At 42.9% G+C, this 22,697-nt stretch overlaps 1 protein-coding gene across 2 annotated transcripts in view; it reads right to left on the bottom strand.

The window, feature by feature from the left end:
* STXBP5L (syntaxin binding protein 5L) overlaps positions 1–3,258 on the bottom strand; it is a 202,723-nt gene extending 199,465 nt beyond the window's left edge. For both annotated transcript variants that reach the window (XM_086760830.1, XM_086760821.1), the window contains exon 1: positions 3,073–3,258. In XM_086760830.1, coding sequence (XP_086616956.1) covers positions 3,073–3,258 — 186 coding nt within the window. The remainder of the gene's footprint in view (positions 1–3,072) is intronic.
* Between the last annotated feature and the right edge of the window lie 19,439 nt (positions 3,259–22,697).

Here is a 22,697-nt window from a genome sequence, read left to right on the forward strand (position 1 = left end):
ACTGCTACCAACATATAAACTTCTCATGCTTTAAAAAGGTTGTAGCTATTTCATATGCAATAGTTTCAAGAATATTTTATTTTTAGTCTTTTAATACAGAGGATTACTTTAATGATTTAAATAGAAATGCCCAAAGTAACTCATTGTGAACGCAGTGTAAAACGAAATGTTCAATTTACTTCTATTAAGTTCTAATCTGTATCTCAAAAAGACACTGTGGTAATAAGCATCCTAAAAATGTCACAAAATGGAAAGAAAGCTTTCAGGTGTGTTACTAATGAAATCAGGTGCACTACCAATAAAAACAGTGTTCTGGTAGAGGATTTGATCTGTGTTTGTATTCAAGCAGACCTCCCACAAACTTCAGAAAGGCAATTTATTTAAATAAAAAAAGCAAGGCAAGGCCCTTTAATTCTTAAGTATGAGTCAGCTTTTATGTTTCATATCTAAATGAAGATTTTATAATCAGCAAAGAAAGGAAAACCAGTATGGGGTGCTACTTAGACTGTGAGCTCATCTGCCTTGATTCTGCAGATCATAACAAACCAAACCTGCCATTAGCTTCACTCAGTTCTGTGTGCAGCAGATTACAGATCACGGATCCCTAAATATGCAGCCTATGTAACTTATGTAACTCAACATGAAAACACACAACTGAAATACCAGAAGCCCTACAGAGCAAAAGTTCGGGGAAGACAAAGCTGGCATTATACGTGCCTTGCTATATTTTTAATTTTATTCCCATTGATTCGAGTACAAATTATGGCTCAGAGCCTGCACCCTGAAGCATGCAGGATGAAAGCTGCGCCTGCCTCAAGTCCCACTGTCTTCAGAACACTTGCATAGTACCTAACGCAGGACTGGGGCCTGTGGGGTTTTGTTGGTTCATTCAAACATGCTTGTAATGTTACTAAACCGTAATATAGCTGACTGACTAGAGCCTGTTGAGTAAACATTGTGGTAGTTTATGAGCACATAATTGCCAAGTATTTTGGAAGTTTGCTTTTAGCATACTTTTGTATCTTGAAAAAAAAGGAAACTGGTATTTTGTACACTACAGAGTAGACTTCTGCAGTACCATGCATTCATAAGCAAGTGCTGCTGCAAGCAACCAAAAGCCTTCCTATGCAAATATTTACTTAATTGAGAACATTTTAACCGGAGAGCTGACTGGCAAATATTGCCTACTGAAATATTCTCAAAATGACATATTCCTAGACACCAAGTAGATCTATTTCCAAGCAGATCTATCAGATATATTTCCAAGTAGATCTATCAGAAAATAACACCGTCTTCAAGTAATATCAAGCCAAAGCAAGGAAATAACAGAGATTAGGCAGAAAATTTCTTTCCATCTTATGTTGCCTATTTTTGCAAATATACCATACAAAATAAAAACATATCCTCCTAAATACAGATCTTTGGCCCTATCAAATGACTTAAACATGAAGAATCATGCTGAGTTTTAGCCTTACTTAGAAGTCTCAGAATATCTGACCTTCCAACGATATTTTAATGTATCTTTATTATTTGCATTATCTTTTTACTGAAGTGACAAAAAGGGGAAATCGCTGTACTGAAAACCTGGATTTTCACAAAATGCTAAATTACTGTGTACATAAGCAAAAGGACTCAAATTCAACCCTGGGAAACAGGTATGATTCTAATACACTGATCATTGACACTCTCTTAAACTACAGAATAATTTAAGTCAAAAGGCCTGAACCTGTTTTGGTTCAGGATGGCAAAGAAGTATAAAAACTCCAGAAATCAGAATTGTAAAACCTATTCCAAAGGTCTCTGACTCTTTAAGTCATAGGGGCTCATCCTTCTTCCCCTGAACTCTGTAAGAGCTTTGACACTAGCTGTAGCTGAAAATCAAACAGAATTAGAATAAGAATATGCGAGATCAGGAAAGCTGTGTGTTTCACAAGAACCAGACCTGCAAACTGTCTTATGGGCTTGTCTTGTTTCTTGATATTTCTTCCTTCTTACTAAAACACAAAAAGAAATAAGAATGTGCTCGAGTTGGCCATAACCTAAACTTCAAATCAATTGGTAGCTGTTTAATAAAAGGCATTCCTTTCTTTTCCCTATACTTAATAAGTGAAGTTCATTTATTCTTAATAATGTAATTTGCACTAATTAAAAATTCTGGGTTTGAACCTTCTAAACAAAACAAAGAAGCAAACAAAACTTCTAGTAAAGCCAATAGAATGAATGTCAAAGACAACAGCAGAGAATCATAATATAATCTGTCCTTTTGGTTTTGGTCTTCATTACTAAAGTATAGATTTTTCATATTCTAGGGTTGGTCAGAAGTACCAAATAGTTTGTACTGATTTTGCTCATACATTTAAAGACACAGCTGAAAGCTTTGTTGCAGAAAACAGATTCGAAACCTAAACTACACAGGCATATCTTATGCTTTTTACTCAAAGAAAATTCCCACTTAAGGACCTAACCAACACATAAAAACCAATGCCAAACAAATTTGGCGACTTTTGGTATTTATTCTGTCCCACTAGGTTTATTGTCATGTAATCAGCATCTTCAGTACTAATGCTAAAAGAACCACCCTGAATCTACATCCAATCCCTCACAAGTAATTGAAGTGCTAGGTTCAGTAATCGCTGCACTGTCCTTTATTTCCAGCTCGTGCCTTTTCCTTAAAAAAAAGGGAAGGAAAGGAAGATAGGATGAGAAGAGTGAGGAAAGGAAGCAGATCTATACAATTTTGAATTTCTAATAACTTGTAAGTGTTATCTGTACTAGCACCAACTGATTTGCTTTCCTGCCCACAATCTTGTTACTAGTTTGGGGTCCAAGTGTGGAACTTAGAATTTGGCCCTGAATGCTGAAATCAAGATTTTTATTAATTTACTGACTACTCCAACTCTGCAGCAGGAAGAAAAAAGCATCAACGAGATCTCTGTCTTTTCATTCCGAAGTCCTTATACAACCACTGCAGTTCCCAAGTAAAAGGCTTACTGGTATCATATTACTGCCCCCACAAACAACATAGGTTTTATTATTTCCATCGTAAAAAACATTAAAAATTTCAAACCTTACCTTACAAATCTGAAAATAATCAGAAGTGAGCGTCTCCTGGATCTCATCTCTGGGAGTCCCTGCAGCTCCTGCAGTCCCTCCTGGGTGCACGGAGCCACCACCGGCCCCACTTCCACCACCACTGCTTCCACCAGGGGATGAGGCCGTTAAACCGTCCAAAACTTTGCGAAAATTAAATTTCTTCATTTTGGAAAAATATTTCGGAAGATTTAGGGGGGGAGAAAGGATGTGTTGTAACACATTCAGCTACATGTAGCGAAAGAGAAAGTCTTTAATTGTCCTCTGAGTGAGGCAGCACTTTAAGTCTCTTGTACCCAACAGAATGTCAATATTAGGTATAATTGATTGAAAAATACAAAGGCTTCATTTCGCCAGACGTAAAAGCTACCTAGGAAGGTCCTTTAAAAAAAACCAACCAAACAAAAATCCACAAGCAGCAGAACTAAGATTTACGTTCAAACAAGGAACAATGGAACAACCGCCATCGGGTTCTCTCACAAAATCCACATTTAGCAGTGGTTAAAACCGAAAAGTAAATGAAAAATTCAAGCCGGCATCCAGAACAGTAGATTCCATCTCTCTCTGTCTCTCTCTCTCCCCTGCCTAAGATTTGCCTTCGGTACTTGATTATTTGACCAAAACTATAAAAATTCGGCTACATTCAGTGCCCTCGTCCTCTCAAAAGCCTTTCAGTCAGGGCTACCTTCGCCTCCAGGGTTTCGGAGGAGCGGGTTCCCTCTGCCCCCTGCCCACCCCAGCGGGTGCCGCCGGCAGCCGCCGCTGCCCTGGACCCTCCCTCCTCTCCCCGCCGGGCTCCCGGCCGGGAGGGTGTGAGGGGTGGGAGCCCCCTCACTTTCCTCGCCGCCCACCCGCCCCGCACGGCCCTGGCCGCCGCTCCGTGAGACAGGAGCGACGGTTAACGAGCGACCCCACTCAGCCAGCCCGGCCGTCCCGCGCCGACCACCCGTCCCGTCCCTGAGCTGACGAACCCACTTCAGCCCTCCCCGTTCGTCCCGGTCACCGAGCCCGTGCCGTCGCCGTGCCCCGTCCCCTTGGGGCCGCTCCAGGGGGACCGGACTCCCTCGCCGCCGAGGGTACCCGGGGCGACGCGCTCGGCGCGGCCGCTCCGCTCTGAGGCGACGGTTCCTAACGCCCCTGTGCCTGGCGCGGGGAGGGGCGGGGCACGAGAGGAGCGGGGCAGGTGAGCGGAGGGAGGTGGCGGCGGCGGCTGCGGTCCCAGCCGTTGGCGGCGGCTCCCGCCCGCCCGGCGCGCTCGAAGCCGTTCTCCGAGGTACTGAAACCTCCGCCGGCGGCGGCGGCAGCCACAGCTCCTCCTCCTCCTCCTCCTCCTCCTCCTCCGCCTCCGCCTCCTACACGCTCCGCTCCGCTCCGCCCCGCCCGCCGCACCTCCCCTCCCCTCCCTCGGCGCGCGCGGCCAGCGCCACTGGAGGAGGGCGGGGGGAGGGAAAGGGGGCGGGGAGCGGGAAGGAGGCAAGGCGGGGCAAAGGTTGGTGATTGACAGCAGCGTCGGCTTCCGATTGGCTGCTGAGGGCAAGCTGGGAGGATGTCAATGGCGGGGAGGGGAGGGGGGCGGGTCTGCTCCAGGCGGAGTCTCAGGCCGACGCTTTCTACGCGGGGGACAGCATGGCTGACCGCCGCTGTGATCCGCGGCATCTGATTGGGACGCTGCGAAGATGGGCACGCACTCTCCCCAATAGAAAAGGCCGCACCGCGAGTTTCCCTTCCTCCCTCCCCCCCCCCCGGGACGGGACCCGTGAAGCTCCCTCCCTCCGCGATGCCCCGCCCCCCCCCCCCCCCCCCCAAGCCCAACCGAGCCTGGCGGCGGGGAACGTGCGGGCAGTGCGGGGGCGGGGCCTTCCCTCCCGCCAGCCACGCCCCACTGCGGCGGGAGCGGGAGGCCTACCCCAACCCGCCCCTCCCCGCGGCGGTGGGGAGCGCGGCGTTGCGGGCCCTCTGGGGGGCCAAGAGCTCCCTGCGGCGGGGGCAGGAAGGGGAGCGGGGCCGGAGGCCGCTTTAGGTGGTGCGTCAGTGGAGAGAGCTCAAGTTGGTTTCTCAGCTTCAGGCCAAACCAGCCCAAAATGTCCCGGCAGGTGACGGTCTCGGCGGTGACAGGGCGAGGCCTTGAGCAACGGGGAGCCTCCATTTCCCGCCGGGGCGCAGAGCGGCCTGTGCGGGTCGGTGTTTGGCCCGTCTGCTGCTACCGCCTTGGCACCTCAAGTGCAAGTCCCCTTTTCTTTCCCGAGAGGCGTAAAATAACCCACGGTTGCCCTTCCCAGGCGCTCGCGTGGACGGTTCGGTGATTCGCTCGGGCTGGCTCCGAAGTCCTGGAAGCAAACGAGATGGGATGGCATCTCCAGCCTCTGAAGTGCGATGCGAGAAGCGTTCTACTGCACCCGAGACTCTATAAAAAGGTTATTCAGGTCAGAAAGAAATGAGGTAGCTATTAAAAGTGACTCATGGCACAGTGCTGTCAACGTAGTTGGAAGCTTGGAAATGACTAAAACAGTCTAAGGAACAAACTTGTTCTGTGCAGTACTAAATATACAGCACCTCTTGTCAAACAAAACCATGCAAGCGATGCACATTGGTCACCTCATTTTGCAGCTTCTTCAGGAGCGCTTAGTGTAGTTCTGATACCTGCTCTAATAACCAATCCATTTTTTTTTTAAATCCTGCAGTTCTGTGAAGTGAGGTAATGGTGTGTTTACTTCAGCTTCTTGCACTGAGCTCCTTAACATTTTATTTTTTTAAACTCCATCTCATCCCTGTGTGTTCACAGGTACTCCCCGTCTGAACGATAAGAAGATTTCAGTGAAGTTCAAAGAATAACTGTAGCTTCACTTCTGTCTTTATGAAAAATAAAGGATATATTGCTGATGAAACTGGAAAGGTTGATAGGTTTCTGTAGCCAGAAAAAAAAAGGAACAGAACAGAACTGTGGCTAGGAGACAGAAATGAAAAAGAGGATGGAACTGAGTAAGCAAATCTGTAGAGATGTAAATGCAGGGTTTTGGAGAATAAGGAAAAGTCAAAACTCAATTGAAGCTATTTGAAGAATGCCATGTCCTACTGATACTACATTTGCCGCAGGCAGTGCAAGTGGGGAAAAAAAAAAAGCAAGCTAACAAAACCCAAAAGAAAGATAACAATATGCAATGTAAACAGGAAAGGGAAAGATAAGGTTAAAAATGAAATAATTAGGTTGAGGAAAATGTCACGGACAGAGTTGCAAAGGAGAATAGATTGGGAGTCAGGGGGTGCTAGATGAAGAAAATCTGATAACATAATGGTCAGACAGTTCTAGGGAGGACAGAGATAAGATGGTTAGTTTTAAGTGAAGAACAGGAATGACCAAAATTAGAAGAATTATAAAATGCCTTTGGAAGTGAAATGAGATGCATACATTTTTGGAATATCAACAACATTTATTTTCAGAGAGTCTGTATGAAGCGCTGGGTATTGATGATTAGATACTACCTCAGATTATCCAAAAGGATCCTCACTCTGCCAATGTGCTGTTAGGAAAACAGACTTTAGAAAAAAAAAACAAACAGATACTGCCCAAAACATTGAACACTTCTGTTTAAAAACACCAACTGAGAAACGTACTTTGCTTCACTACTTGTGATTGTAAGGCTTGTAGGTCCCTTTTGAAAAATTTGTTCTAAGCTGGACACAAGTCCAGAAGCAGAAACAAAGCCATGGAAATGAGAGTTGTGGGGTGGTGCTGAGAGAGATAGGACAGTGCAGGACATGGGGAAACTCAGTGATGACATTCGCAGAAAGGGGTCCCATTGAATGACCTAGCTAGTGAGGAACTAAAAAAAGGAAAAGGTACGATTTGCTTTTGACACAGAAAAAGACACTTGCTTCTTGTTTAGTGGAGAAAAAAAAAAAACAGTAGACAGGTGAGACGTTCAGTTGCAGGTTTGCACTGTGTTTAGATGGTGTTGAAGTTTAGTAGGACACTTCTGAGGTTGCAGAGTTTTGACACTGAGAATTTTAATAACAGGTTTGTAAAATGTTGAAAATGTGGAAAGATTTTCAATGTTAAGTTGATATATAGTAAATGAAATAAGACATCCCAATGCCTTGTGGGATATATGTATCTGAAGCTGTATTCTAAATAGTAAGGGGAGAGAGCATATTCTTCAGTGTTTTCTTCTGGATAGTATCTTTCACATTTATCAGTCATCTTGTTCTGCAAGGTCAAGCAGAAGCCAAATGTTAAAGGGATAACAGTTTGCTAGCAAGATTTTGCTGAGAAAGAGAGCGTCTTTAACAGTCTACACTATCAAAATCAGTATGAACTCTCATTTTGATTTTTGCTTAGGTAAGCTTGTGACTACATGTAGTAATATTAAAAAGATTGGTCAGAATCAAACCTAGCAAAGAGACTAATATTAAAGTCACCATTATCTAATCTCACTCTGATTAAAGAGCTCACCAAGAAAATGGAGAATCAGTAAAGACATGCCTAGATCAGCTGACCAGAAAGTGGTAGCAGTAGAGATTGTATATGCTTTGTATATGACTGATCATTAATGTTCTGGTCAGTTCTCTTTTGGGTATTTTTGCTTACCTCACTAAATAAAACCAGAACATTCGTCTGGCTTGCTTGTTTTATTTTTTTTGATAGCAAATTCTGTTTCAGCCAATGGGCTAGAATTTCCTGACTTTGTAAAGTTGTAAACATATTTTAATCTCAGGCTTATATTAGTGCTAGTTTAAATAAAGACATGTAGAAGTGTGCAATAGGGCCTTTTAAAGACCACTCATAGGTAGCTCCTGGTTTCACAGTTTACACTTTTAAAACTATTCGTGCTACTCCTTTTGATAATTCATGAATTAGTAGCTAAAATCAATGGCCCTTGAGAGAAATCATTGTATGCCCACCACCAGCTGACTACACCACAGCCTTGCAACTATACCCTGCAAGACAACCTCTGTGCTTGTGCAGAACTGCAGAGAAAGGACGTCATCAAATACCAGAAACACATTTATGCCAATGCAGGCAAAACTGTGGCTTCCCATAGCTGCCCATTCCTCATTAGACTTCAGGACATTGGCCAATATTATCCATGTTTCTGTGTAATTCCAGAACATCAAATGGCAGCAAGCATAGTGTTCCTGCCTGCAGAGCCCCACTAAAAATATCCCCAGTCAATGCTGAGTATCTGGTTAGAACAGCTTGCTGAACTCTATCAATTAGCCAGATCTTAATCTATTTAATGTGTTTTATTAAGGCTATATAATGCTAATGTTTTAATCAAAATGTCAAGCAGTACTAAATCTAATTCATTAGGAAGGTCCAAGTCTATCACATCCATGTGGTTACCTTGATCAAACAAACCTGTAATCTCATCAAAAAGTGAAGTCAGGCCTGCTTGTCAAGACTTGTTTCCGTAAAGCCATGTGAACTTGCTTTCATTATATTCCCACCCTTTAACTCCTTATTGATTGAATCACACATAGGATGACTGCTTTAATTCACATAACATCATGGTTTTGTCTAGGATTACTGAGGGTGCCAGGTCTGTTATTACCTCGGTCATTCTGCTTGATTCTTGGAATAACATGAGGTTTCCTTTGGCCCTTCAAATTTGTAGCTGGACAGAGAGCTGTTAAAAATTAACATTAGAAGGCTGGAAGTCTCCTACTGTTTTAGGATCTTTGGATACTTAGGTGCCACAGAGGTTGCTGATTGAAAAACAGCAGTGCCGTTTTCATCCTCTGTAGGTGTCAATGGATAGAAGAATAATTCATCATGCTCATGTAATATTAATAAATTATCCTTTTATTCTTCACAAGTACAGGATAGAAATATTTACCATAAAAATTAGATCTTTTATGCATGCTCAGAGACCAGATTTCTTAATGAAGCAGCTGTGACAAGGTCGGATGTGTCTGTACAAAACTGAGAATGTAATTTTGTAATAAGAACTCCATTTTGCACAGCGGGCCAAGTACAGGTGTAAATTAGCCCTTAGGTAGAGGAGAGGTATCTGTAACAGCTTGAGGTGATCCATCCTCATTGCTGCTGAAAGGCAAGGTCCTGCATCCACTTGAGCCCTTCAGTTTTTTGCCCCTTCAGCAATAAGTTAATTGGCCAGGAAAGTCAATAGTTTTCTTTCGGGTTAATGAGCTGGATTAGCTCTGTGCAGGGTCAGACAAGCACCAAAGCCAGTGCAAAGACAGGTAGAGCTATAGGCCTGCACAGAAAGATGAGGGTAGTCTCCCTTTTCTTAAATGTAGTTCGGCGCAGGCCTACAGTAGAACTTCGTCGTAATGGTGCCCTGTTGAGTTATAGTCTAAATATTTGCCGTACCCAGGAAGGACTGCATATGTCAGTGAAGAGCTATCACAAACCACCTAAACAGCAATCAGGGGCATAAAATTTTGACTAGTTTTGGCAGACTGTCCTGTTGCGGTAGAGCAACATATTTCCTGCAGAGGGTTCTCCCAGGGCTGAAGTGGGACTCAGCCTAGATTTGGTTGCTCTGAAAGCAGGGATCTTTTTCTAACAGATTATGGAGTACAGGCTGTAACAGAAGCCGCAGAAAAGTTAAAGCCTCAGTGGTTATTATCTGCACAGCAGTTGCTTGCTGTATCTTTACTTTAGCAAATATGCTAAACACTGGGATGTCTAATCGAGATAACTTGAGTTCTGGTCATGACAATGTGGGGCCTTGCCTGGGACACAAAACTGGCCCAAGAGGCTGGGTACATACTCGGGTAGTTAATATATGCCATGTGCTAAGTTATCACAGATTTCTTACCAGCCTTTATTGTAGTTCTCAGGCGGAATTTTTGGTCTTCTCTCTGTAGCCAGCTTGCATTGTATTCCGTGTGCAGTTTTCTAGTTCTTCCTCTTAAGCCCTTTTCTTAATGCTTCATTTTATAGATCACTAGCTGTCACATAGCTTAGCTACTTCTTTCCCCTTATTTTGTCAGTAAGGATTAGACAAAACTGGCTTTCTCAGGTCCTGCTGTGAACCAGGCTGTTTGAACTTCTAATGACCTGGGTTTGCAATCTAGCTGGTGCAGTATATCTAAAAGTGTAATGGTTCATTAAAATATTTTTAGTAACTGGCACAGATTTTCAGAAAGCAAAGTTGTTATTTTCTTACCCTGAAGTTTTAACTTCCACCAAACATATACCTGACATGATCAATATGTACCTTTTCTGATTTTTTTTCAAAATATTTTTGTGGATGCTTTTTCCACTCTGAACATTTTCCTCTTCTCTAGTAGCTGCAAAACAGCAGGAACTAATGCTTTTTCAAAGACTGTTGTTATTAGTTTTCTGAATAGCTTTCCAAAAAAGCTATGAAAATGTGATAGCTCTCCACAGAAAGAAAGGCCAGTGGTTCTTGACCAAATGTGTAACTGTCAAGGGAATATATAGCCACATCACTGAACTGACCAGTCACCCTCCCAAACACCTTAGCAAGAGATCACAGATTTCCAAGTCATCAAGGATAAGCTTTCAGATAAAGAACTTAAAGCATTAGTTGAGCATGTTAGATAATCTACTGTATTTAAATCCCTTGAAAGAACAAGATCCTTTATGAAAGCAGAATCACTAAGAGCTTTAGCAAATCAGGAAGACTGTAATTCACAGTGAATATTCTTTTTGTTGTCAGCTTTGCTACAAAATTGACGTTTTATGCCTTTTCCAGTTATTGCTCTGAGGTTTTTTTGCACATTATCAGTGGCATTTCAAGTCACAGCTAATGTGTTCCAAACTGTTAGTTAATTTTACTAGATTCTGCACTAACAAAGATCTCAATTAGGACTGGGCTACTTGTCTTGGTTGCTTTCAAGCCCACACAATCTTGCAAGTTTGAAACTATAAAAATATAAAATAAGAGCATAAAGGAGTTAAAAAGAAAAAAAAATAAGTTTAATGAGTCTACACTTACTCTATAGAAAGCCTTCAGCACAGTTTGCATTTCTGGGGGGTTTCTTCCAGAAAAGAGACTTCTTTTTATCTGGGGAAAATTTCAGCTGCCCTTCAATATCCTTCAGTTTAAATTATAGGGTAAAAAGGTCCATGCACTCAAACTAGTTTGATGAATCATAGGAACCAAAAATATAATGTGTCAGTGTACAAAACATCAGATACCACATCCTTGGTCTCTGTGCAAAAAAATCTTCATAGAAAAGTCTAGACCTGCTGTAACCTTGGTCCAAAAGCAGGTGACTGGCAATTCGTGTACATGGCTGTACATTTAGTATAGATATTTGCATAAAAGAAGAGTTGGAAAGATGAAGGCAGAGAGAGAAAAGGAGAAGAGCAAAGGGAAAATGGAACCCACATTCCAATATTTCAGTCATTCTGTCATTAAGAGCATTCAGTTTTATGTCTGCATCTTTCATTTTTAACAATTGAGACATTCTGTAAATACATTACTATTGACCTGCAAGACCAATACGCTCGTCTCTTCTAGACTAAGCAATACTTCATAATAAACAGCCTCATCAGAAGGCTCCAGGGAAGAAATGCTACCTGCAGTCTGACTTTGAACCCTTTTATGAAGTCTGTGAAGAAAAGCTGGCTAAAACTCTATAGCATCATCCCCTCAATCCATTGCCCGAACCAGGGCCACATCCTGAGCACAGCCATGCCTTGGTCCTTCATCGCAGAAGGACTGCAAACCACCTAATCAGCTGTCAGATTTGTCAGGCTGAGCTAGTCCGTGGGTGAATTTGATCACTGCTATAGCTCTTATGCCTTCCTTTCCCCCTCTCTCCATCATGCCTTTTTCCCCTTTAATCTTAATTTAAGAGCAAATTGAAGGAGGATTGGACCGTTCTGTCTCCTCTGCAAGTATCCTACAAAATATTCCATCCTAGTCTTGACGGTTCATTGAAAGGAAGTCTGGCAGAAATGTTAGCAGTGAAAATCCAGTCAGTCCCAGAAGTTAAAAAAAAATGCTTCTTCATGCCAGGAATGACAGCTGTATTATTCCTCAGCCCTTGTTCTGTCTCTCTGTCAGGGATTTTCTTTGTGCCAACATGATATATCAGATAGGAATTTGGTATCTAGTGCCTGCACTAGATTGGGGTGAGTTGTCTCAGAGGCTTTGAATCCTCACCCTCCCATCTGCATCCTTCAGGTAGCGGATATTTGCAGAGTGCTTTTCCAGCTAAGAAGTTAGTGCAGTGCTGATCTGCAACACAATGCTGAACATGAAGCCTGTCCCTCTGCAATTTCTGTGCTGTGTGTAATCCTATAAACGGCCATTTCTTTGAGCGCTGAAGGAAATGAGAATGCCCGCTATCCACCTCAGGCCAGATTTCAGCTTAACTCTTCAGTGTATAACCAGTGTGTTTTATTTAGAGTGACATGAGTAATTTGTTTTCCAGTTCAGAAGCTCAAAATAGTGTTAAAATATTTGTAAATATATTATAATAAATGTCTAAATGTAAATTAAAATAGAAAATTTTTGCTTTGAAAATATCAAAATTATTTTTGAAAATGTTTCTTGCATTTTTATTCATACTAGCTCCATCTTCTAAACCTGACATACTTATTCAGTCTTCCTGTTGACTCAAACTGGCCCAAAATACCTGTCACTGACCTCCACTCCTGTCTTTTGTAAAGGATTTGCCAGTGACTCAGGTCTGTTCAACTTCAGGCTCACTTCTTTCATTTAAAAAACCTAGAGAACTTTGATTTATTATATTTTGAGGGACAGTTTGCAGCTCAGTTGTGTCAGGCTCCCTGTTCCCCTCTAATCCAAAATAAGGCATCTCAAGCAAGAGATGACCAGAGAAATTGTCATCTGAGAAAAAACAAAGTTAAGAACCAGGATGCCCTGATTCCTCATCTCATCATACTGGTGGCTGTTTCCACTTCTTATGGAGCAAGGCTTTGAACTTCTGCTATTGGAAAGGAGATCTATTCTCTCACCTCCCCTGCTTATTACGATCATGTTGTTTCTGTTCCCGTAGCTTCTGATTAGCCTGTCATACATACCATGCATCCCTAGGCCACACAATTGAGCGAGGGAAATGTGGTCCATTGGTTTTGCTGTAGGGCTGAATCTGAACCTGAGGAAGGGTCTGTTTGAACTGACATTTAGGGATGAGCAGAAGGGCCTCTCAGTTTGAGTGGCAGAAGGGAGAAGCAGAGCCTAGGAGGTCGGAGCAGAGGTCTGTGGCACAGGTCCTGGGACATGCAGCTGCCCTACAGAACTGAAGCACAGAGGAAGTCTCATGCTGTTGACAGGAAAGGGACAGAGGTGGCCACCAAGCTCCACCTCTGAACCTGATGTGAATCGGGTTCTCAAGCTTGGCTACGAGCTATGGCCACTTGGTTGGGCTGGGGGATTGCAGTCAGTGGGTTAGCTCTGTGGGTGAGAGGGAGCTTAATATTGGCCAGACTATCAGTGAAAGTCTAGCCTAACCTTGACCAGTTTGATGCCTTTATCTGTGGAAAATTAAATGCAGCTGTCCTACGTTTCAGGCTTTGTATGATGACCATTGAACCAAATGAGTTTCTCAAGAATCTGCAGGAGGAATTTTCTGGAATATCTGGTAGAGACCGCATTCCCACATCGCAAATTCAAGTCTCTATTAGGCAGACTCACTGCCTTCTAGGTGGGGTACACCAGACCGATGTGCTTGCTTGTACCATCTGTGTCATAAAGCCAAGCTTTATTGCCCAAATCCAGGAAAAGTATTTAAAAAATCTTTCTCTCTATTGTTCTACTCAGTGACTGGCAAATAATTGCATAGCCCACTCATGTACGTCACATTGTGCTCATCTTTATCCACAAGGAAAGTCACATTTAATCTTTGGCTCCAGCATTAGGAAAGTGTTCAAACTGATAAATCATATGGAGCATTTTGATAGTTTCTTCCTAATAGAATTCGGTTTTCAGTATTTTTAAGAATTACTTTCTTATTTATGTAAAGTGAATTGAACTATAAATCCTAGTCTAAATGATAACACTAAGAAACTGGCAGTTATTAAATAACATGCACCCAAATCTAAGTATGCTACCTCTCTCTCATTTGTCACGTATTTTAGTCATTTGTTTCACCTGTTGGCAAGATTGAAGGTGAATAGGTATAACAGATACAAATACTAATTTATTCAGTATTTAAGTTTGTGTACTGGTTCCTGGACTGTAAGATTTTGAGTGATTCGTCAAAGGCTCCTTACTCTTGTCCCCCAGATAGTACAGATTCAGACCTTTCCCTTACGAGCTCAGTATTTCTTGGAAAATCAGGGGGAGCCATGTCTCAACTTCCCATTCTTGGTTAACATGAACTTGGGATCCCAGCCCTACTTTGTATTTGCCACGTGCTTACAGAGAAGCTGTAAACCCAAAGTTCTCACTCATTTAGAACATTAAGTTCCCAAGATATTTTACAGATTGTGTGCCTTCTGAAATGTTCAGTTTTGTTCAGGTGCGTATACACTTCCTATTCATTGTTCGGCAGTATAGCCTATGGAGGCTGATTGGCATTCATACTAGAAATGCATTGTGCTTTCCTATCAGTAGGAATTATTGCTTTCATCTCTGAATTTACATACATTGATGCTTGTGTAGATTCTAGACGCATTTGGAAGGAGATGCATTTTGAGTGACTGATAGAACAAAGAAGGTTTCTAGTTCTCATCAGTCTGTTCTTTAAAATATATTGCATAACTGACTGACTTAGTATTTTGATCACTGCATTTACTTTAGGTTCACCAGAAGTGTTTCTAAGCCACCAAAATGTGGGTTTGTCTTTTCTTTCCAGGGATTTGTGATAAATTCAATCTGTGCTGCATCCTTTGGACAAAAACCTCAATGTTTTAAGGTTTTTCTATTCTGATGCTACTGATGCCACTATGTTTATTTAGAAGAAAAAAAAAGGCTTTAGTTCCTTACGACTCCCTCTGTGCTCACATAGTTGGGATTTGACTTCTCTACTCAATAATTGGTTTTGTTTCAGTGCAGTATTAAGTTGCACATTTTTATGTCCATGTAGTTTGTTCTGACTCTGTTACACTAAAGGACACTGCAGATGCAGACACTTGCTGTGATGTACAGCCATGACAGTACCAAACACATCAGCTTCCGCTTATTCACCAGTGTAGGACTCATGAAAGCTGAAAGAAGTATTCTACCTCTTCACCAACTCATGAACTGTATGATTCAAGTAGGTCTTCCCCCACACTTTATTTTACAGTTTCAGGTGTGAATACATAAATGCTTGAACTCTGGATACATGTTGTATTTGATAGGCTAATTGACCCATTTTAATTAATTGTCTTTGGCTCGCACATAAGAGATCACCTCTCCTATAAGTAGCTTTTAAGGAATCCAGTCATTAATCTTCTTAAGAAGCTGTTCTGTTCTAGCTTCCTCTGAGGCATTTGCTCACACGGCCTCCACACTAGACTCATCCAGCAAGGAAATCCCTTAAGACTGTTCGCTGAGTTCTGGGAGAATCCTACCTCACAAAATCGTTCATGGAAGAGAGGCATCATTGTACTTTATTCAGATGCTCTTTTACCTCAGGAAAGGTAGCTGAATTAAGCTGACCTCAACTTGCTTTTGAAATTTTTCCAACTTCTAAGAACAGTGACATATAAAATACCGGGAGATAGGTAAGGCCCTATAATCGTAGTCTTTCTGATACTACATTAAAATCACTTTTAAGTACAAAACACCATATTTACAACCCCTTGCTATTATGCTGAGATAAAAATATTACCTCTATTAATTTTAAATAACTTTGACAGCATAAAGTATAAAAACATACTGAGTCTCAGTTTTTGCCTGGTGTAACTCACAGGTTGTTGTAGTTCAGCCCTGATCGGGACCAGACTACGCAGTCTCTCTCTCGCTTCCCCCACCCTCCGAGAGAATAGGAGGAGATGATATAAGAAAAACGGCTCAAGGTTTGAGATAAGGACGGGGATAAATCCTTAAAGCTACCGTCATGGGCAAAACAGACTCAACTTGGGGAAAAACACTCATTTATTTCTAAAACTAGCAGGAGAATGAGACAGGGAACAAGATAACCTCCCCCCACCCCTCCCTCTTCCCGGGCTTAACATTATCTCTACTACCTCCCCTCCCGAGCGGCACAGGGAGGAAAAAGGGAATGGGGGTCGCTATCAGTTCATCACGCGTTGTTTTACGCCGCTGTGTCATCGTCAGGGGAAGAACTCCTCGCATTCCTCCCCTGCTCCAGCATGGGGTCCCTCCCACGGGCCACAGTCCTTCGTGAAACTGCTCCAGCGTGGGTCATCTCTTCCACGGGGTGCAGTCCCTCTAGAACAGCTGTCCCAGCGGGCCTTCCATGGGCCACAGCCTCCTTCAGGCCTCCACCTGCTCCGGCGTGGGGTCCTCCACGGGCTGCAGGTGGATCTCTGCTCCTCCGTGGACCTCCGTAGGCTGCAGGGGGACAGCCTGCTCCACCATGGGCTGCACCACAGCCAGGAGCCGCATTACTCCTCCCCCTCCTTCTTCACTGACCTTGGCGTCTGCAGCCATTCCTCACAACAGGCTGGCAGACGCCTCTCAGAATCCTTTTTACATCTTATTCACTTCTCATCTCCTCTCCACTTCTTGCAGCTGGGCCGGGCCGAGTTGGGCCCAGTCGGCTGCCCGGCGGGAGGCCAGAGGGTGAGGCCTGCAAGGCCCACAAGGCTCGCGCCTCCCCCTCTCTGCCCCCCGCTCAGCTGCTTCACATCTCTCTCCTTTCTTTTTCTGTTTTCCCCTACTTAAATACGTTATCGCAGAGGCATTATCACGGGACATTCTGCTACCAATTGGCTCGGTCTTGGCCAGCAGCGGGTCCGCCCTAGGCCCGGCCGAGTCCACTAAGCAAAGGGGAGCAACTTCTAGCAGTTTCCTACAGAAGCTACCACCTTAGGCCCCCCCTTACTAAACAAAACCAGAACACAGGTGTAGAATTCATGAAACAAGATACTCTTATACTTTTTTCTGGCTGCATCACACATGTTTTTTAAAATATCTTGTTTGGGCTAACTTTCTTCTTTTGCCATGAAACCTCCTCTGGCTGGTAAGTAGAAGGATACTAGTATGGTAATAATGTAATAGCCAGAAGTAGTAAAATCTCTGTTCTCACTGCCTTATTAGATGCAGGAGCTGATGAACCGATAGCATATGAGAGATGTAGTTGGGTCAATGAACAGGACAGGCTGGATTTTAAAATAATATATAATGGGAGCCAGCAAGACTTAAACAGAACCTGAGTGGGAAGCTTGGGAGAAAGCTGATTGAGAATAGATACTGATCTTAGAAAGAGGGCATAGATTTTTTATGTTGATTTGGGAAGAGAAGAGGGAGTAATAAAGAAGGAGGTGAAAAAACAGAAGGGGAAAAAACAAAATCAGCTTTCTCATTTGGCCATAGTGAGTTTAAGTTGACAGCTAGCTAGCCCCAAAAGTATGTCAGACAAAAGCTGAGATGTTAGTTTGGAGAGGAGACTCACACCGGTCAGTATTGTGTTTGTCAGTATAGCGATGGTGGTTGAATTTGTGTTTGTGGAGGAAGTTACAGTGAGCCTGCAGAGGGAAAAATGTTTTCGGGCTAAGCTATGGAGGGATCGGAAAGTTTATTTCATCCTAACCAACTGTGGCACAGAGACTGGGATGCGATGCCATCCTTGGAGACAGCATATGACATGCCGCATTTGAAGACAGAGCTCTGTTCAGTGGACAGTTGGCAAGATGAATGGATCTGTGTCTTTCCCTATGGTGAGTGCAGAGGAGTCCTTAGCACATCTGTGGGCCAGCAAACTTAGCCCAGCATCTAACATTTTTGTATTAATTATGGGAGTGTCACCAGGCAAACCACCTGAGTCATCAGTCAATCTTCACCTTACTTTATAAAGAGGAAGAAAAAACCACAGACTACTGCTCTTGAGTGTCTCTAAGTTGAGTAATGGATGACCACTCAGTTGGGCTTTGTATTGATGATAGTAGGGCAGTCCTGGCCTGACTTAATCTGACATTACACCACCCATCTCTCCCTTGCCTCGTGCTCTGTCTCTTCTATCAGACCTTACGAGGTCACAAGTATAACTCAGATCAATGTGCTGAAACTATTCACTTTTTGTCTGTGTCGGTTTTCTGACAGATCAGCTTATTCAGTTGCACAACCTCTAGAGCTTAGAGCTAATGGAAGGAAAGCAGGAGCACACGGCTGGGATAGGAGCGAGAGCCCCTTTCAGCAGCCACTGAGCAAAGTGCAACAAAAAGCAGCACTGGGGCCAGTCTCCCTGTCAGTAGGGCAGAGTAAAAACATTCTTGCGAAGACGAAGCAGGCTGTGCTTTAAGCCCAAGTTATCAGAGTGCAAAGCTCCAGTTTTTCTATTGCATTTACATGTATTAAGAGTAAAACTAGTAATTGGCTTGTCTTTGATGGGCTTTGCCTTTTTGCACATTGCTTTTCATCTTGTACTAACCAAACACTGTTTAGATTCCCTTCTATAGGCACAGTTTACGTTGAGGTCTGCATGTAGATGTTTTTTTTTTTGATACGAAGTGTGAGCAATCACTTTTAACCTCTGAGAGATACGCTCAGCCGTACTTCTTCTCTATGTTTGGCTCAGTTTTTACAATAAATAAATCAAAAAAGCCAAGAGCTCAGAGCAGGGTACAGTTCTCAACTTTAAGACCAGTCCGTAGGTGGGAGGTGGGAAGGATCTGCCAGTGTGACCTGGGGAATAATAGATGAGAGTATTTTGACACTGTATGTTTCTCTCGTGTACTGTGCCTGCCTCCTCTCACCTTGATTATAAAGTTTTAAAAAAATCCAATTCTTCACCACCTACACACATGCTATTAAAATCATGATGTGTATTAACAAAAAAATCTTTCCCAGCTGGATGGGAAATTGCTGATAGTATTGTTAACAACAGAAGCTAGCTCTTCATTGTGCAGCTGTCCACCATGATGCCGTAAAACCAAAGCCTACCAGGTTTTACAGTTATAGAAATTGTTAGTTTCTCATCCACTCCTCCATCTTTGCTTCTGTATTTTTTGTTTTGGTTTGGTTTTTTTTTCACCTCCTCTCTCCCTGGATAAATATAAACTGCCAAGATCACAGGTAGTGGTGACAAAGCACGATGGAGAAGTGACCAAATACTCTTTAATGTGTTCTGTTATCTTTGGGGACGAGGTGGGAAGGAGCAAGAAGGACAGTGCAGGCAGACCTGCATTCTGGGTCCTAGCTCAGGCATGGCTGAAATTACTGATGCTCCCTCCCTGGGAAACAGATATGGATGTGGATAGTTCTTAGGGCTAAGCTACTTTTAAGAGAGTCACAAACTCCATTTAACATGGAGCAGTTCTGAAGCAAGCCCCTAGGCCCACAGTATATTTCAAATTTCAGGAAACTTGGATGTAAATTCAAACTTCACAACTGTCCTGCTCTCATAAGGCACCATCTGACAGCTCTGGTCATGCATTTTGACTGGAGTTAGGGGTTGACATCACAAGTTACGGCCTCTTGCCAGTCTGAAGTAGCTATGCTTTATCTGTGGAAAAGATGCTGGTTTACTTTAGCACTTCTTAGTAACTTTGTCCCTCACTAATTTCTACTATTTTTCTCTCAGATTTCTTAAAGATTTGAAATAGAAAACATTGGACAAGTGAAAGAAAATGGCAAAGCTGGTCTCTAGAAGGAGAGATTTTCTCTGGAATTCAGTCCGGCGACAGCTACTGCTACTTCAGTGTACTTTTTTTGGGTAGAGTTCAAATGCTGAAGATCACATACCTACTTGTGCTTGTATTTAACAGCTGTGGTCCTGAATGGCTCCAGTCTATGCTGGAAGGATTGCTCTGTTCTTAGTAGTCCTTATTTCTGCTGCTGTCTTTGGGACTGTGAAACAAGAATGATTGACATGTGGATTAAAGTATAGGCTCTAGGTGAATTCTAGGCAACTAATTCCCATACCAAAAAGAAGTGTGTCAAAAAACATTGAGTTATAAATAGAAAACACCTACCTCAGTCAAAACAGAACCCACAGCTGGAAACAAAAGTAGTTCTATTGCCACTGTCTTCTGAGTCCAAAGGAGACTAAAGCAAGTAGTTAATGAGATATCTCCTTGTGTCTGGTTGTTGCAGGTCGTTTTCAGCAGTTACTGAATATTTCCTCTGCTTTCATTTACCTTCTCCCAGCACTTTAACACCAAATAACAATTTGCACTTTGTAATTAAGACCTGTCTTGCAAGCATAACAGACTCCCATCTTCTGCACAGCTGTGGGATTTGTATCACACCTCCTTTCCTCAAAAGAAGCTGATCTGAAACATGTGAGGTGAGTCACTATCTAGGCCAACAGAGCTGGGACTGAAGATTGAAATACCTCTACCAACCTTTATGGCACGTACTCGCTTAAAAACAGGTGGGGCTGCAGCACAGGTCTTTTGTTTTGAAGCGTGTTGAACTGAGAAAGACAGAAGAACACCAGAAAGAGTTGTGTCTCAGGGCTGTTGGAGCTCTGTGAGGAATTCAGAGGATGCCCAGAGCAAGCCCGAGTCAGAAAGCATGCGGCTATTCTCTAGAAGGAGCTAGCCTCAACCAGGGGCTAGTTCTCCACTATAGCTAGGGCTCCTCTTCATGACTTGGCTTGGAAATCAGGGCAAGTGTCTCTCAGGGTGGATGGCCTTTAGCAGTGTAGATGTAGCTATGGTAACTGGGTATTTCTCCAGTAACGACCATCAAGTGAAAGAGTTAACAAGTTCCCAAGAGCTGAAGTTAACCAGAGCTGAGTTATAATTTGTTTCCAGAGTCAACTTTGCTATGGGCTCTTGCTATTAGATCTGTTTCAGAATGAGAAGCTGGTGGTTTGTGTTTAGCTTGTGTCCAGAAGATTCTTCTAACAAGCTAATTTTAAAATAATTAAAGATGAAGACTTCACCATCATGTTTACGGTGTCTGTCCTTACCTGCAAAGTATCCTGGTTATGTTTTAACTTCAAACTTATTTAACTTTAACCTATTTGTCCCTTGGGATTTTTTCTTTCCTCTGCCATCCCATTCTGTTTCTTGGCAAGGTGGTAGCCCATGTTCACCTCCACCCTAATTTAAAACTGGAGAGGATATATCAACATCATATAGCAGCTACTGCTGTATAGATGGAAAAAGAGAGATAGTTATTGCTGCTTACTTACAGTTACAGGTATCAGGGGCACATAGACTTTCCTCTGTCTTCTCCAGTTCAGATAAACCTGTGCCTTCTGGTGTGGCTCATCACTTTTGGTTGGGTCTGCCCTCCTGAGTTTCACAACACCTGTCTAAAAAGTTGAGCTCACATCATTGGTGCTCATTCAGTCAGGTATCACATATGTCACCTGTGCACCTTTGCAGATGGTCTGACTTGGTCTTTGGTGTGAAGTCACCTTACCGTCAGGTCAGCCTTGGGAGGTGCAAGGATTGTCCCAGGGTCTGCTCTGAGCCTGGAAAGTGTGAACTTCCTGACAATGATTTAGAGGCTTGTAGGCAGAGCTCTATTCCCTTTCTTAATACTTTTGCATCCCTGTCCCCAATCCCAAAAGTTACTGCATAGCTGCAGTTCACCCTCTCTAAAGCCTGTATACACGTTCCCTGTGCCTTTTGATGGGCACAGTCACAGCAATAACTTATTATTAGTTAGGGGTTGTTCCGTTAATAAATAAATTACACAACACAACACAGCATGTGAAGCCACAAGTAAACAAGACTGTAATTCCTGCACATGTGGCTAATTAGAAATGCCTGATTCCATTTTCCCCCATGGAGGGAGCTGAGGTCCTATTCCTCTAAGCTCTATAGTTAGGAGACTTACTCATACCAGAATTAAGAAAACCTTACCGTGAGCATTGTTGTTTGTTTTTTTTTACACAAACAAATGGGCCCAGATTCACTGATTCTTGCATTCTTTCATCTAATTTCTATCCATTTGGCTTAGGTATTTTTTGAATTGTGCTGACCAAAACATGCTTCAGTACTCTCCAGCTTCATTACTTGCTTAAAGTCATGACACCTATTAATCCCAGTATCCATTTGACATAGCATTTGTGCCAGCCACATCTAGCAATTCCCCCTTGACTATGTTCTCGTTAACCCTGCAGCTCTTTTCTGCGATCTTGCCATTTCTCTGTACTCATGTTTATTCATTGCTTCCTTTGTATTTATTGGAGTTGAGCTTCAATTTATTGATTTCAGCTCATTGTTCTAGCTCGCACTTTGTGTGTTCTCACCCTCTGTATTTATGTTTGTGCTTCCATCTTTCTATCCTGCAGGTACGGTTAGACTCTGCACAGTCTGTTCTCAAGTTGAGAGGGGTTGCTTGGGCCTGACAGGAGACCTCCTTGCTTAATCCTTCACCACTAACACTTGTCTTGTGTGTTTGGCTATTTTTCACCTGGCTTTGGTCAAAGCAGGGGTATCACCAGTTTCACACCCCACATGAGATTCCTATCGTGTACACTGTTGTCATCTCCCAGAGACATAGCTTTGCTTGTTTTTTGTCATTCAACCTAAAGATAAAAGAGGACTCGGAGTGTACAAAGTCATACAGGATGCAACTGAGAGCAGAAACCAGTAGGAGATGGACAGTCCAAACACCTGCTCCACACCT

This window comes from Chlamydotis macqueenii, chromosome 1 (genome assembly GCF_036417535.1).
Source record: "Chlamydotis macqueenii isolate bChlMac1 chromosome 1, bChlMac1.mat, whole genome shotgun sequence".
Lineage (NCBI taxonomy): Eukaryota > Metazoa > Chordata > Aves > Otidiformes > Otididae > Chlamydotis > Chlamydotis macqueenii.